Raw genomic sequence first — 17,284 nt, forward strand, 5'->3', positions numbered from 1 at the left:
ACTTTATTATAGCTTTATGTCATTTAAATATATTCATTTATATTATTTATAGCTTTATGTTATTTAAATACAGTCATTTATATTATTTATAGTTTTACGTCATTTAAATACAGTCATTTATATTATTATAGCTTTCATATTTATACTTATTCCGCAATTATTATTCTTTATACATATCTATATCTTATACCTTTAACTCATATATCTGTCACACAGTAATTGGTAGCCGAGCCTTTTGTTGTGGTAATCAGATTTTTATATTTCCAACAATCGGTATCTGAGCTGATATAAAAGGAATAATATCCAACAATTGGTATCAGAGCTTGTGTGATTTACCTTGAAATTTTTGTCGAAAAACTTTTGGTTATAGCGTTTATAAACCTTCCATAAGCTTGTCTTTAAAAATTTCATTTTAATATCACTTGTTCAAAATCCTTTTAAAAAAAAAATGTCTTTGGCAAATTACTCCAACATGAACTCTGTGTCCATTGCAAATAGCTTAGGATCTGGTTCACGGGCACCCATACTTATTCCTGAAGAGTATAATTCGTGGGTTGGCCGTATGAATCTTCATCTTAACGCTATAAATGAAGATATCTGGAAGTGTGTAGAAGGAACGTATGTTACTCCAGAAAATATGGCTACTCTTGCTACGAATCAAGCCACTCAAACCGATATCATAAGAAAGTTGGAACTCCAAGCCAAAAAGGAACTTGTGTCTGGAATACCTCACAGTATTCTAAGTCAAATGGATGACATTATGATGTTAACCGCAAATCAAATTTGGGAAAATTTGAAAAATCGTTTTTGTGGAAATAAAAGAATTATCGGAAACAAAAGAACATCTGTTTTGAATGAATTCGATAATTTCAAAATGCTTTCATCAGAAACTATCCATGATGCTCATGATAGGTTCAATTTGATTATGGTTAAAATGAACAATTTGGGTATCAAAAAGACACAACACGAGATAAATCTCAAGTTTTTAAACAATCTTTTCGAAAGCTGGAAAATGGTTAAACTCATTATTCAGGGAAATCCAGCTATTCATACCGAATCTTTGTACAATTTGTATGGAGAACTTCAATCGTATGAATCCTCGATTGACCCACCAACCATTGCAGCTTTTGGAGGACCACTTGCTCTTGTGTCCACAACTTCTCAAAACCAAACACCTTACAATGATCAAAACTTTAATCATTTTAATCAGACTACATCTTTTCAAAACCAATCCTTCCAGTCTGATTCAAATGATGAAGCAGATTATCAACAACTGTGTGCTTTGGTTGCAAACACAAATCTCCAGAGATTTATCCCAAATCATGGTCAATCAAACTTTAGACCAAATTTTCAAACAAGACCATCTTTTGGACAAAATAACTCAAGTTTTCAACCAAGACCGTCTTTTGGACAAAATAACTCAGGTTTTCAACCAAGACCTTACTTTGGACAAAATTCTCAAAGACCTTCTTTCCAAAATAACTCAAACCAAGGTTTTCAAAACCAGGGATTTCAAAACGATCCCAACTCAGGTCATAATCACAATCCAAACAACAGTTTTCAAAATCAAAATAGAGGTTTCCAAAATCAAGGTTACAACAATCAAAACAATGGTTTTCAAAACAACCAAAATTTTGGATTCCAACAAAACCATTCTCAACCTTCCCAACAAACCCAAACTCAAGCACCTGATAGACTTCCGATTAAAAGTCAAAAGGATGAAAGTGATGAAGAAGTGATCATTTGTCACAACTGCAAAGGAACAAATCACTATGCCAGAGAATGCCGAGCCAAAAACAAAACTAAAATCAAAGACTCAACATACTATGCTCAAAGAGCCGATGAATTGAAGAAACTGGAAAACCAAGAAAAGCAAAAAGCATTGATGGCAATCCATGAACCAAGCGTAGAATACTGGCCAACATCTGATGACGAAGCTGATAATGAACAAGCACAATCAAACTTCTGCTTCGTAGTTGGTGTTGAAATACCTTCAAGAGCTCCAAACGTCATAGAACAAGTATGGTCTATGATCTCTGAACTTGGTTTTTCCAAAACAATTTTTGAGTCCCACATAACCAAAATTGAGACTAGTCTGGAAACTGATCTCAAAACATATCATGACACAATGGTCAATTATGATATTTGCAAATCTGAGTTACAAACCTTGCAACTCAAATTTGGAGAATCAACAAGAACTAAAAGCAAATTGGAAAGAGACGTTGAAAGAAAATCAGAAGATTATAATCACGTCTTGGAACAATTAAATCAGTCCCTAATTCAGAAAAGGGATTTGGAACTAAAAGATCAGTCAATCATTTCTTCTGTAAACAAAAGATGTTTTAGAAATGGAAATCCTTCAGTTGAAACAAGACTTTCAAGAATCAACTGATAAATACAATATTCTAAATGAAAAACTGACTGATTCTTTAAAACAAATCAATTCTCTTAAAACCGAGAATAAAAGACTGATGTGGAATATGGATTCTATCAAAGTTGCTAGAAAACTAAGTGATGATATTTTCACAAAGGCAAACACCTTAGGAACTGGCAAAATTGATACGAATTATAGACCAGGAATTGGAAGAGAATCCTTTGAAATTGAACAAGCAAAACAGGAATACATGACGAATTGTGAAAACTCTGAATCTACTCTACCAGATCTTTTCACATCTCTTAATGAGGAAGATTCAGATGACGAAACAGTTATCAACTGTAGTCCAGATGATACTGCTTTCAGTGTTTCCAAAAAGTCTTTCAAAAGAGTTGTAAATTCTGAAACAAACTCTGCAAGTTCTTTAACTCACCAAATCAAACATACCGATGGAACCACTAAACTCAAAAACTTTTTGAATGGAGAAAATTCCTCTTATGAGGATGGTAGTACTTATATACCAACTGTTTTTCCTACAATGACTTCATCAATTGTTGGAAAAACTAGTCTGGGACAAAAATACTCCAAGAAACAACAAACAAGCAAAAAATCCATTCAAGTCACCAAAACCCCACTTATCATGCCAAACATTTTTGAAAACCAATCAAAGAAACCAGTTAAACCCTACGTCATACCTCATAAACAGGTTTCCAAACAAAAACCAAAACCTTTTCCAAAACCTTTTGAAAACCGCTTTCAAGATATCACTTTTAATCATTCAAGGAACTTTCAAAAACCATCACATCAGAAAGTTTCACACCATCATCATCAAAAAGCTTTTCAAAACCGCCCATCACATCCCAGATATGAAGAAAACTTTTCAAACAAACCTTCACATCTAGGATATCTTTCACCAAATCACAGATCTTATCAACCCACAGGCTTTCAAAAACAAATCACATTTTGGGTAAACTTAATAGATCAAATCAAACCTCAACCATTCCATTGTCATAAACCAAACCATTACAATAATGTGAAGTCAAATGATAAAAGAAATTCATCAAGCAAAGCACCCAAAATAACAACTGACAAACCAGGACCCATTCAGATTTGGGTACCTAAACTTTCTGTCTGATTGTAGGTACTTAATGCTGGAGAACCCAATGATGATACATGGTATATTGATAGTGGCTGCTCCAAGCATATGACAGGAAACCGGAACTACTTACGTGACTTCAAACCTATACAAACCAATCAAGATGTTACCTTCGGAAACAACATGAAAGCAAAAATCAAAGGTTATGGAAATATAACAAATGGTAATTTTACCATAAAGAAAGTTGCCTTCGTCGATGACCTGAAACACAACCTCATCAGTGTTTCTCAACTGTGTGATAACAATCTTGAAGTTCTTTTCACCAAACAACGAAGCTTGATCATGGACGCCAAAACAAAAGATGTTATAGTTGATTCTGACCATGCCGGAAATATGTATCCACTTGACATGGATCTTATCTACGGTAAACCCGATATATGTCTGCTATCTAAAGCCCCAGCAGATATTAGTTGGTTATGGCACCGTCGCCTTTCCCATCTAAACTTTGGGTACATCAACAAATTAATCGGCGATGATCTTGTTCGAGGGCTACCACTTCTGAAGCTTGATAACGAAACTCTTTGTGCCGCATGTGAAAAAGGAAAACTTTCCAGATCCACTCACAAAAGCATCTCAGAATCTAGTGTATCCGAACCACTAGAATTGTTGCACATAGACCTTTGTGGCCCTGCCAAAACCCAAACCATACAAGGGAAGAAGTACATTCTTGTTGTCGTTGATGGTTTCTCGCGCTTTACTTGGGTCTTTTTCTTAAGACTAAAATCAGAAGCACCTGAAGAGATGATCAACTTCATCAAACAAATCGAGCTGAAGCTGAAACGACCTGTTCGAAGAATCCGAAGTGATAATGGTTGAGAGTTCAAAAACAATACTCTAGATTCATTTCTCAAAGACAAAGGAATTGAACATAACTTCTCAGCCCCACACACTCCACAACAGAACGGTGTTGTCGAAAGAAGGAACCGAACTCTATGTGAAGCTGCAAGATCAATGCTTATCTTCGCTGATCTGCCACAATACTTCTGGGCAGAAGCAATAGCCACAGCTTGCTATACTCAAAATCGTTCCTTAATCCATAAACATCTTCATAAAACACCATATGAAGTCATTAACAACCGAAAACCAAACATCAAATTTTTCCATATTTTTGGTTGTCGATGCTTCGTAAAGAACAATAAAGATCACCTTTCAAAATTTGAATCAAGGTCGGACGAAGGAATTTTCCTTGGTTACTGATTTTCTTCAGCTGCTTATAGAGTACTGAACAAACGTACCAGAGTAATTGAAGAAAGTACCGATGTTCATTTCGATGAATTTTATGTCAGGAAATTGGATCGTGAACATTTTGGTTCAAAAATGATTGAAAATATTTTTCAAAATCCAATTCAACAAACACCTTCTCCTGACATAGACATTGAAATCGATCTTGATTTACTTTTTGAACAACCAAAAACTGCTTACAATTCTGAACTTCTAACTACTTTAATTGATCCTACAGGAACACCCAGTGAAGTTATTCCACAAACAAACCAAAATGATGCAGATCAATTCGAGGGGGAACCACCAACACATACTTCCTCTTTGGAACAAACACCAAATCCTCCTTTAAATGCCCAATCCCCAAATAGCCAAAACAACCCCAATGCATCATTTATGGGGGAACCTTCAAACCTATTCCAAGATGAAACTCCTGGAGAAGAACAATGGGATACTGAAACTCCAATTATTATCGCGGAAGAGAATCGCTTAATAAAGTGGACCAGAAATCATCCAACTGACCAAATCATCGGAGATCCCAACTTAGCCATTCAGACTAGAGCCGCATCCACAAATGAATGCTTATTTGGAGCCTTTTTATCCACAAATGAACCCAAAACCTTACATTCTGCTATAAAAGATCCAGACTGGGTAAAAGCTATGCAAGAAGAGCTAGCAGAATTTGAAAGAAACGACGTATGGAATCTTGTTCCTACTCCACCCGATGTTACTGTTATAGGTTCAAGATGGGTATACAGAAACAAGACTGACGATCAAGGAATCATTTGTCGAAACAAGGCACGTCTTGTAGTCAAAGGATATTCACAACAAGAAGGAATCGACTACGATGAAACGTATGCCCCAGTTGCTCGAATTGAAGCAATTCGTATCTTTCTTGCATATGCTGCGCATAAGAACTTCAAAGTATTCCAAATGGACGTTAAATGTGCATTCCTACACAGAGAGATAGATCGCGAAGTATACATCCAACAACCACCAGGTTTTGAAGATCCCAAATTTCCAGATCACAGCTTTAAATTACAGAAAGCTGTCTATGGCTTGAAACAAGCACCTCGAGCCTGGTATGCCACGTTGTCAACCTTTCTCGAAGAATCAGGTTTTAAAAGAGGTTCAATCGATCAAACCCTCTTTCGTAAAATATTTAATAAACATCTGTTAATCGTACAAATATATGTTGATGACATTATTTTCGGTTCTACTGATGAATCTTTAAGTGTTAAGTTTGCAGATCTAATGAAGAGCAAATTCGAAATGAGCATGATTGGGGAGATGACTACATTTCTCGGACTTCAAATCAAACAGTCAACTGATGGCATTATCATCAACCAAGAGAATTATGTCAAAAACCTACTCACTCGTTTTTCAATGGACAAATCAAATACCGCAAAAACTCCAATGGCTTTTGGATACAAAATCGATGCAGACTTAAATGGGAAACCCGTTGACCAGAAAAGATATCGTGGAATGATTGGATCACTCTTATACCTCATTGCCAGCAGACCTGACATCATGTTTTCTACATGTGTGTGTGCTAGATACCAAGCAAATCCTATGGAATCCCATGTAGTTGCTGTGAAACGTATCTTCAAATACCTTAAAGGCACTCCCAAACTCGGCCTTTGGTATCCAGCTAAATCCGATTTTCAGCTAAACGCTTTCACCGACTCAGACTACGGAGGATGCAAGCTAGATAGAAAGAGTACATCTGGTAGCTGTCAATTCTTAGGAGGTAGACTAGTGAGTTGGACTTCAAAAAAACAGACTTGTGTATCCACATCAACAGCAGAAGCTGAATATGTCGCTGCCGCCAGCTGTTGCTCACAAGTCATATGGATGCAAACTCAACTGCATGACTATGGCTTCAAAATCTCACAAATTCCCATATTTTGTGACTCAACCAGTGCAATTGCCATTTCTCACAATCCCGTTCACCATTCCATGACAAAGCACATCGACATTCGATATCACTTTATCAAAGACAACATTCAAAAGGGTCATATCGAACTACACTTCATCAACTCCGAAGATCAAATTGCCGATGTCTTCACTAAGGCTCTCGATGAAACAAAGTTTCAATACTTCCTAGGCCGTCTAGGAATGTTAAATCCAGATAACATCCATCCTTAAACTTTTAACTTTTGTTTGTACAAAAGTGTGTTTACTTTCATTCAAAAAGAAAATTCAAAAACATTTGAAAATTGTTTTCTTTTTCAAAAGTACCAAAAAAATTCAGAAAACCAATATTTCCAAAAACATTCAGAAAAACAAATCTTCAAAAATAGAATAAAATACTTGCCATAATAAGCTTTTATAGAACCTTGTGATTAATCGTCTTTTGACTTAATTTTCAGATGCTTATGCTCGATGAAGATTTTACGTCATATTGATTCTCAATTGGAGTGAAGGTTCAAATCTCCTACTTTTCATAATGTATATAACTTTATTTCCTTCGATTTTATTTCATTATTGATGATTTTAAACAATCAAGGGACATAAGGTTAGGAGGTTCAGATGAAAACAAAAACCCATGTGAGAATTCGTGCCTCATCAATCTATATCACTGTGGAATTCATTTCTTGTGAGATTAGGTGTGTCACTATTGCTTATAAGGTATATCCGATTATACCTTACCACAGTCTCATTTTTGCTTAGATATCAAAATGACCAGGGACGATACATTCATTTCTTACATACTAGACAAACTGTCTTTTATGCCACAAATCCCTACCTAGATATAAGCTAACCAAAAATGAAGTCTTGAGATCCCGTGATCCATCAACAAGAAAAGACGAAACGAAAAGGATTTCAACCATCACTTATTAAAGAAAACCAAAGATCTATCCAAATCCAATCATCAAAGACGAAACAAGATAAAGACGAATCAACAAGAAAGCAAGATCATTCACCAAAGAAATACCAAACAAAACAAAAACTCTACATTTGGTATTTTCAAACAAAGTTTAACCAAATGGTTATTTCAAAACAAACATCAAAAGATCCCTTGATCTGTTTTTTAAACCATTTTTCACAAAAAAGGATATCTTAATCCCGCAAGACAGATACTCTCAAAAATCCAATTTTTCTCAAAATGTAGCAAATTCTCGATGCTAAAACAAAATATCTTTTTACAAAAATCGATCTTGATAAAAAAAAAAGGATACCATCAAGGAAGAGCTGCAACAACAATGGATTTCCCGGGATACTGTAGCCTTCATCACTGAAAGTTCTTAGTTGCAAACTGCACTATGAAAATTGCTAAACCTCTCTACATGTATTTCCCGACGGAGAGAGAGTGAAAGTTAATGGCATGAATGAAGAAACCCACTGAGTAATGCCGAAACCAATCTTATGTGATTGATTATCTAATAATGAGACTAAGTGACTTTCAAGAAAAGCATAGCTGAACACCTCCAATATGAGTGTGAGTCGTCAGAGAGATATATCACTCATTTTTAGTGATCATTAACTTGTTCTGCTGCCAGAACAACCAAACACCCAAGTGAAGTGTGAGCTATACCTATGAGCGTTCATCTGAATTGACCTGTTAGACCACTTGTCGTCACTAATAATGCTATAAAATCTTAAGAAATTTCTTTAGATACATATATGGCTACCGTTTGATAACCGAACCCGAGACTTTGATTCGGAAACAAATTTCTGAAAATCTTTTACATAAGATATGTTAAACCAAGTCACAAACTTTCAAATCAATTGCTATGGTTTTATATATATCTTATCTATTGACAAATCTTTTATCTTGAATCTTCAAAAGTTAAACTGTCAATACGATTATATCATATCTGTCCTTATTTCAGCAATGATCACATAGGGGGAAATTGTTGAAAAATGTTCTTATGTAACCTTGTATGTGACCATCACTGAAATAAGATGAACTGTTTTTATACAATCTAACAAATATTATCAGTTATTTCAGGTTGCATGAATGCGTGATCAAAACGGAAAATACGAAAGCACGCGAATGACAAAAAACGCATAGACGAGAAAATTTAGTTGTGCGACTAAACAGTTTCAACAATATATATATATATATATATATATATATATACATACATATATATATATATATATATATATATATATATATATATATATATATATATATATGTATGTATGTATTATATGTATGTATTATATATATGTTGTATGTTGAAAAGTCAAACAAATGGAAAAGTCTACAAATAAAGGTCAATAAGTCAAAGATGAAGAAGCAAAACCCCATCACACGTTTTTTTCTCTTAGACCTCTACTACAACTTTGACTTCCTACCTCCTACTACAAGTTGCATGATCAACCCTTCCTTTCAACAAAAAAACTCAAGTGCTTAAGATATTTATTCATTCAAGTATATGTATACATGAGTTTTGTAGTGTTAAAAAGTGTGTGTGTGAGTGTTCATTTTTCTTTGTAATTCCCTGGAACATAAAACTCTCTCAATCACCAAACAACAAACATCAAGAACATAAAGATCAACAAGTTAAATGAAGAACACTATCAACCATCTTCATTATCTTCATCAAAGGTTCTTCATCAAACTTTAAGATCATCATCTTTACCACCATCACCACCTTATATCAACCTCCTTCCAACCTCAAAATACTCTCCAAACACCCTCCAAAAATCCTCCTTAAACCTCCTCCAAAAACCCTTTCAAATCACCACAACCATCACCACCTTGCTGTTTTTCAACATCAGAATTTGCATGTTAGAAAAGAAAAAACCGAGCACAACACATCCAAAATACTACTAGGGAGATTTTCACCATCAATTCTTCAGAACGTTACCTACATTCAGAAATTTTCGTGGACGATTTTGACCACGGGAAACACCAAAGAGACGCGAGAGAGAATTGGCTATCCAGAGAGATTTATGTTTTTGAGTTCAGAATCTTCATGTTAGAAAACATAAAAGCGAGCACAACACAGAAAAAATACTACTAGGGAGATTTTCACCATCAATTCTTCAGAACCTTACCTACATATAGAAATTTTCGTGGACGATTTTGACCACGGGAAACCCCAAAGAGACGCGAGAGAGAATTGGCTATCCAGAGAGATTCACTCCGAAAATCTACATCCATCACCACCCAAAGCTCCTTCAACTTCACCATCTTTGCTGCCTTACACCACCAAAATTACAACCTTATTCCACCTCCTAACACCCTCCAAATACCCACTCCAACCTCATCAAATCTTCTCAAAACACCCGATACCCGTATACAAATACATGACTCGTGTATTTTGCACTGTTTTGTAAACAACCCATTTTACATGAAAATGAACTTTTTACTACTTATCAAATACCGGATTGATCTTTGAACAAATATCGACCAGTCGTTCCAAGAGTCCCAATATCGACCGGTCCTTCCAAGAGAACAAATATCGACCAGTCGTTCCACGAGTCCAGTTCAGTCAATTTATTGACGAACCTACTTGATATATATTTATATACTTATATACTTTATTATAGCTTTATGTCATTTAAATATATTCATTTATATTATTTATAGCTTTATGTTATTTAAATACAGTCATTTATATTATTTATAGTTTTACGTCATTTAAATACAGTCATTTATATTATTATAGCTTTCATATTTATACTTATTCCGCAATTATTATTCTTTATATATATCTATATCTTATACCTTTAACTCATATATCTGTCACACAGTAATTGGTAGCCGAGCCTTTTGTTGTGGTAATCAGATTTTTATATTTCCAACAATCGGTATCTGAGCTGATATAAAAGGAATAATATCCAACAAATATAAATCCATTTATATTAGCAAATCATTAATAAAAAATCCATTTTTTATTAGGAAGCCGTTAATACCAAAAAATCAAATTTAAATTATTACATACATATAAGATTCATCCTTGAATCCGCGACTCACACTTATTTCCAATCATTGTTTTTTTTTCAAACATTCTCCTACAACATCATTCTTATTGTTTATAATTTTGATCATCATTCTCTGCTTCAAACCATCGTTGTTGTGCACTAGAAGGTTGGTACCTTCATTCGCTTTTTTTATATTTTTTTTAATATTTTTTTTGTTCCTGTATCAAATATATGTATTCATATATTTCGATTTTCTTTGTCACAACTTACATGAAATCGATTAACAAATTTTATGAAACTTTTCAAATAAATAGGAAAAGCTATTACGTACCTTTAATCCAGAAAAAAAAAAATACTTTGATGAAACCAGTTAAAACATAATATAGCAAAGTACTTTGATAGAATGACAAATGCACCCTACCCATTTTCCTATTCATGGCAATCAATTTTTTGTGTATTCGTTTAGCATGATACATCTATATTTTTATCCGAAGGGTAAATCATTAATTTAGTATGTATAATGTTCATCTAAAGTGTAAATCGGTAATTTAATTTAAACATTGATCAAATCGTGAGCCGCTACTATTTATGTTTGTTTGTTTATATCAACCTGGTTACTGTTTTTGATTTTATATAATATCTTAAATTGTTCGCTGAATTACAAGGATTGCAATCTTATATAGAACTTAAACAATTTGTTAAGATAAATATATGGTAATCCCGAATAGAAAATAAAGGATAAGGGTATAATAGGAATAAAGATATATTTTTTTGTGTTTGAATGTAAATTAATATCTTAATATGATGGTTGAATTACAACATTTCTAACCTTAAATTGAAATCATAACTAAAGGTTATTGATATTGTCAGATGATTTTTTTAAATGTTAAGTATGATTTTAAGGTTTAGGGCAAAAACTTAATTTTATTTGTGATAGAATAAAGAAGGAAGATTCGAATTTACCTTTTAAAGGTATCAATAAACTCCTAAATTTATGTGATTTATTTTATTTTGATTACAAATTAAATGCAAGAAACCTTTAATTAAGGAAACATAGGGGCAAAAGAGTAATTCGACTTAGCATGATACTTCCATTTTTTATCCGAAGGCTAAATCATTAATTTAGCATGGACTATGTTCATCAGAAGGGCAAATCGGTAATTTAATTTAAAAATGGATCAAATTGGTTATTGTTACTATTTCTGTGTTTGACTATCTCAACTTGGTTACTATTTCTGACTTTATTGTCGAATATAATAACTTCATATTAAACAATTTTTAGGAATATACTTGTAAAGTACATTGTTATAACATTTTTAACAATAAGCTGTTGTGACTTTTTCGTGTTGTAAATATCTTTCAATTTATTTTTATTCATTATTAAGGTGATGGGTTTTTATAAACAATTTAATCTAGAAAAAGTTAAATTATAATTATTCTAATTTGTACATGGTTCTATAGAGTAAATACAACCTTTCAAAGATTGTTTTCTATGACTAAGAAAATTATGTTTTTAGTTTTGAAATCTCATAAAACATCGCATAAGGTTTTTTTGGCTTAATATATTACATCATTAAATCAAACAAAAAAACAATGTATAACTTTTCATATTAAATGCTTAATCTAATAACTTGTATTCAATCCTCAACAACTTCTATAAATTGCAATGGCTATGTTATTTTATACAAATTATAGCAACATACTTACCATGAAAAAAGAACTTTTAATTTAAACTAAAACTTAGGTTTTTATCGGTACCAACAATATACAACACTTAATATCAACATTCTTGCCTACATATTAATACATGAACTATATCAAAAGTAGGCTAAGAAGTTAGAATCTAAATTAAGAATGATCTTATTTCCTTAAATATAAGATTTACAGTATTATAGACAAATTTTTATTTCATTCTTAAATTTTCTATGTGGTCGTTTTTATATATTAAAATCAAATTGCATAATTACAATTAACATTTTTTTTCTTAAATTTTATATGCAGGTATGAAACAACAATAAATATATTGTTGAAGGAACATTGTTCAAAATAAATGCATAATCTAAATGCATGCTAATTTAGTTCATTTCATATACTTTCTTGTAACATTGGATTTTTTTTGTCATGTTACATTCAAAATATGGGTTATTAGAACATGCACCTTAGGTGTTTGACGAAATGTGTCAAAGAATCTGACACAAGTTCTCTACGCTCACCTCACAACTAGGTATAAATATTGTTTTTTTTTTCTAGATTTTTTGCATCATGTGTTTTTGATGTTTGCAACTTCGTAATGTTACGTGTTTTTTTTGTCTCGTCTTAGGTTTTTCTATCGCTGATAGGGCTTCATTTTATTATTATTATTGTAAACTATCGATTCAATCTATTGCACTTTGTTACGACTTTTATCAGCGTGATAATATTCTATTAAATTGTCAATTTCTTGATCTTTTAGAAAAAGATGTTCTAAGTGGATTACTATATACTACTATGGTATTCTATTTTGTTGATTAAGCGGTCTATGATTTGGCTATGATGATTTTAATAGATTATGTTTGGAGTGATAATTGTTCCTGTAACAAAAAATACATTCAACGAAAAATGAAAGACGATTTTTTAAATTAATACCATCATCTAACTTTAAAGGATCTTTTTTCATCTTTGATGGCATGTAACAGAGTTTTTGGCTAAAATTTTCAATTTTGTCGGCATATAACAAGTTATGACTTAAATAATGATATTATATATTTGGGCAATTAGGTTTTTTTTCGGTTCTTAAATTATTTTGCAAAAAATGGTCCAATTTGGTATTATTGGTCTCACAAAAGGCAAGTCTCATGTATGTTTTAGCATATCCATTGAGTTTAATAGTAACTCAATAGTTTCTTGTCTGTATTTGTTTTTAAAAAAGGTTAAATCTTGATTTAATGAATGTAAGTAAGCAGGTAGTAAAGGTGCAAAGTATTAAATATGGGATGATCATGGCTATGTCAAGCCAAAATAAAATTCTAAAGTAACAAATGTTAAATTTAATAAAAAGCACTTGTAATGCAGAATACATATTATATTTTCCAAATAAATAACCAAAAACTAACCTAATCCACAAATAAATTACATTTTAACTAACATCAATAAATTATGATTATAGTGTCTTGATTTTTAATTATACATTATAGAGAGTCGGTTACTCTATAGTCAGTATTTTTATATTCATATCGTTTTTGAACTACAAACATTATATTCAAATAATAACAATGAAATGAAACATATACGATGAAAATAATGCAAAAATAACCTTCAAATTTGGTCTGATACAAAAAAGTAGTCTAAAACTTATTTCTAAAAGCAACAAGAAATAACAACGATTTCAAAAAGAAATGAAAAATTGCAACGAACTTTTCAAAACTATCAAGAACGTATAATATAGGATGATAATAATGCTAGAAAAACACCGAGTTTGGTCTCATGTGAAAAAAGTAATTTTATATGAAAGTATGATTGTAGTAATACTAAAAGAACCTATATGTTTTTATCAGATGCAAAAATGGTGGAAAATATACTTCTAAATCGATAAGAAATAGCAATGAAATTTTAATTCATCTTGAATAACCATTTAATAGCTATATGTAAAAGATATAAATACTCAACAGTTAAGACCATCGACCTTACTCAAATGTTCGCATACGTCTTGAAGTAAACACTCATTTTTCTAGTATTTTATCATTATCATAAAATAAAAAAAAGACATCATCATGTGTTTAACTTGTTTAATTCCTCTAATAATAACAAGTAATTTGTGTGCCAATTATGTATTTTGACATTTCCAATGAGTCACGAACAATATCTAAATCGATCAAACATAACTGTTTTTATATTTATTTGTTAGAGTTTCTTTATATTTAATTTTGTTGGGGGGGGGGGGGGGGGGGGTGTTAGGTGGTTCCTTTCGAATAAACATAAATAAGTTGCTATTTTTTGAAATAAACAATTCTCTTTTGCAATATAACCATGAAATAACAATGTATTTTGAAAGTACATTGTCAATGTTGGATTATACTTGCGTAGACCCGTTTTCACGCATGATTAGCTATATATAGTTGTTTCTGATGTCGTAAGTAAAAAGGGTTTGAATGTACTTTGTGACGAGCAATATCGTTCAACTAATAAAACAAAAAATATTGTCTATAAGAGGTCCTTCAACGACTATATATATTTACCAACTTCAGTATATTTTCTGCACCTTTCAATATTACCAATAACTTTGATTTTATTTTTTTTATAATTATTTTGCAATATCTATATACAATCATATTTTCTTTATGCGCTCCCCTTGTTTAACACAGGTCATAATCTAGTTAAAATAATAAATGAAAAACAAAATATCATTATTTGAAATAAATGGAACTTAACTAATAAACAATATGTTGGATGTAAAAACATAATTGTCTTCCACAACCAGCATAGTTTTGAATGTTAAAATTATTGATATAAAGAATATAGATGAGATTATAGAAGAGAATGCTTATATACTCTTAGATAAAAGAAAAGACTTCCTTGTGATAAAACACATTACATGCAGCATACCAGAGTATGGGATTGTTTATTTACATAGAGATTATTTTGCATTGTTTATTTATGAATTTTTACTCTGATATCTACATTCCCATTACTGAGTACACCTCGCGTACCACCATTGTACACCCAACATACTATGTGTTTGACGAGAGGGTTAACAAGATAAAACACGTTACATGCAGCATACCAGGAGGTGCGCCCAACATAACTCACTATTGCCCAAACTCAACTTTTAGCTCTTAATGCTCAAGACCAAAAGCATCCAAAAAATAAATCTAACTCTAAGGGACATCTTAAGTCATAAAGCTCCTTACTTTATGACATTGCATAGCCTAATGGAGTCCAAACCAAAGCCCTGGATTGATAGCTATCTGAGTGATTCTAACAGATAATAATCTAATACTACATGAAACTAACACAACTAGCCTAATAACGTACTACTGGGATACTATATCCTAACATACAAAAGGATATATATTGGAGCACATAACATAGTGAAAAAAACTCATCTTGACAATGGCTCAGAAGATTGAAAACTATCTGAGTGATTCGACCGGTATTAACCTATAATACTCTATCATATTAATATCTATGGAAATATGGTAATGAAAAATAGATCTTTCACTAATCCCAATGAATACCGACAGTTCTATCAAATAAGGATTCAACCAGGAAAGATAGTTGGGATGCAGGATCATTTCGACATATAGCTTTTCTAAAATCCAACAACCAAGCGAACATCACCATTCTAGACACCTCTATATAAATAGACCAATCATTATTTTGACATGGAATTATTGATAAATCTTATTAATAGGTTCATAATAACGAATTATGACTATAAATATAAGTTACATTGAAAAACAAAAGAGTGTAGCTTAACTTACAAAGATTCCAATACGATGTCCAAAATCTCATCGGCAAGCCTCCGACCTGACCGCTACTAGTTGTCGGGCTCTCCAGGGCCTTAAAGCTTTACTAAACTATCCTAAACACTAAGGAGATTTCAGAACTATAACTCAGAATTTCGAGAGGGAGAATTAGAGGGTGCGAGGGAGAGAATGAGGATAGTTGTCCTTTTATAGGCGATTTTTGGGGTGTACGACATGCAAATGGTGGAGCGTGTCATGAATTTGAAGGTGACGTCTCCCTAGCCATTTTGTATCACGTGTCAAGCTCTCCCTGCTCTACATTTTCACCTTCTAAAAGCACCCATCATGCACCTGGCACCACATGCGGTGTAAAACATAATTTTCTAAAATTCCATAACTTCTTCATATAGATTCCATTTTTGATATTCTTTTTTTCCACGTGTAGCCCTCAACGAGTACTACAAATTTGTTTTAGGCTCCTTAGGCTAATCCTAACAAAATTCATATCTTAAAAGTACTACGATTTTCATTTTGGTGAATTTACCCAAAATTCAATCATTTTCTTTGTATATTTTGACATTAATAATATTTTGATTACATTGTTGTTTTTTATTTCTAATAAATTTCATATATCCTTCATATGAACTTAAATTTCAACGAAATTTATATTTTTTGGATCACACGACATGTACTCTCTCTCTCTCTCTGTATATATATATATATATATATATATATATATATATATATATATATATATATATATTATGGAGCCCTCATTTTTACGATTTTGGATGCTTCGGTTTATTATTTTCTATTCAAATGTGGAAATGGGGTGTTACACTAGGGTTTTTGAGGGAATTGCTTTAGATGATGGAGGTGTAAGATAAGAAGGGTTTCCAATAAGTTATGGTCTTTTAATAGGGTCCACGACCCAAAAATTAGGGTTTGACGCTGCCTCGTGTACACCCAGCGTATCGGATAGAACTTCGCGAAAAACTTAAGCCAATTATGCCTAATGTACATACCACGTACGCCCAACATATAGGGCAAAACACACTCCCATTCTAAATTTTAAAAGCCATAACTTATTCGACCCAATTCCGTTTCCGGCGTTCTTTATGTAGTCGGAAGGTAATGAAAAAAACTACAATCCCAACTAATCTCCTTTGACTTAAACGTTCTAAACTAGAATCCTTAGTTCAAGAAAAG

The 17,284-nt window shown here is 32.4% G+C and overlaps 1 protein-coding gene across 1 annotated transcript; it reads left to right on the forward strand.

The window, feature by feature from the left end:
- Positions 1-448: 448 nt before the first annotated feature.
- Positions 449-2,392, forward strand: LOC128134158 (uncharacterized). The gene is made up of 3 exons (XM_052771625.1): positions 449-928; positions 1,034-1,325; positions 1,761-2,392. Exons 1-3 carry the CDS (start codon positions 449-451, stop codon positions 2,390-2,392), a joined length of 1,404 nt encoding a protein of 467 aa, XP_052627585.1.
- Positions 2,393-17,284: the final 14,892 nt, after the last annotated feature.

The sequence above is a fragment of the Lactuca sativa genome, chromosome 5, assembly GCF_002870075.4.
Source record: "Lactuca sativa cultivar Salinas chromosome 5, Lsat_Salinas_v11, whole genome shotgun sequence".
In the NCBI taxonomy this organism is placed as follows: Eukaryota; Viridiplantae; Streptophyta; class Magnoliopsida; order Asterales; family Asteraceae; genus Lactuca; species Lactuca sativa.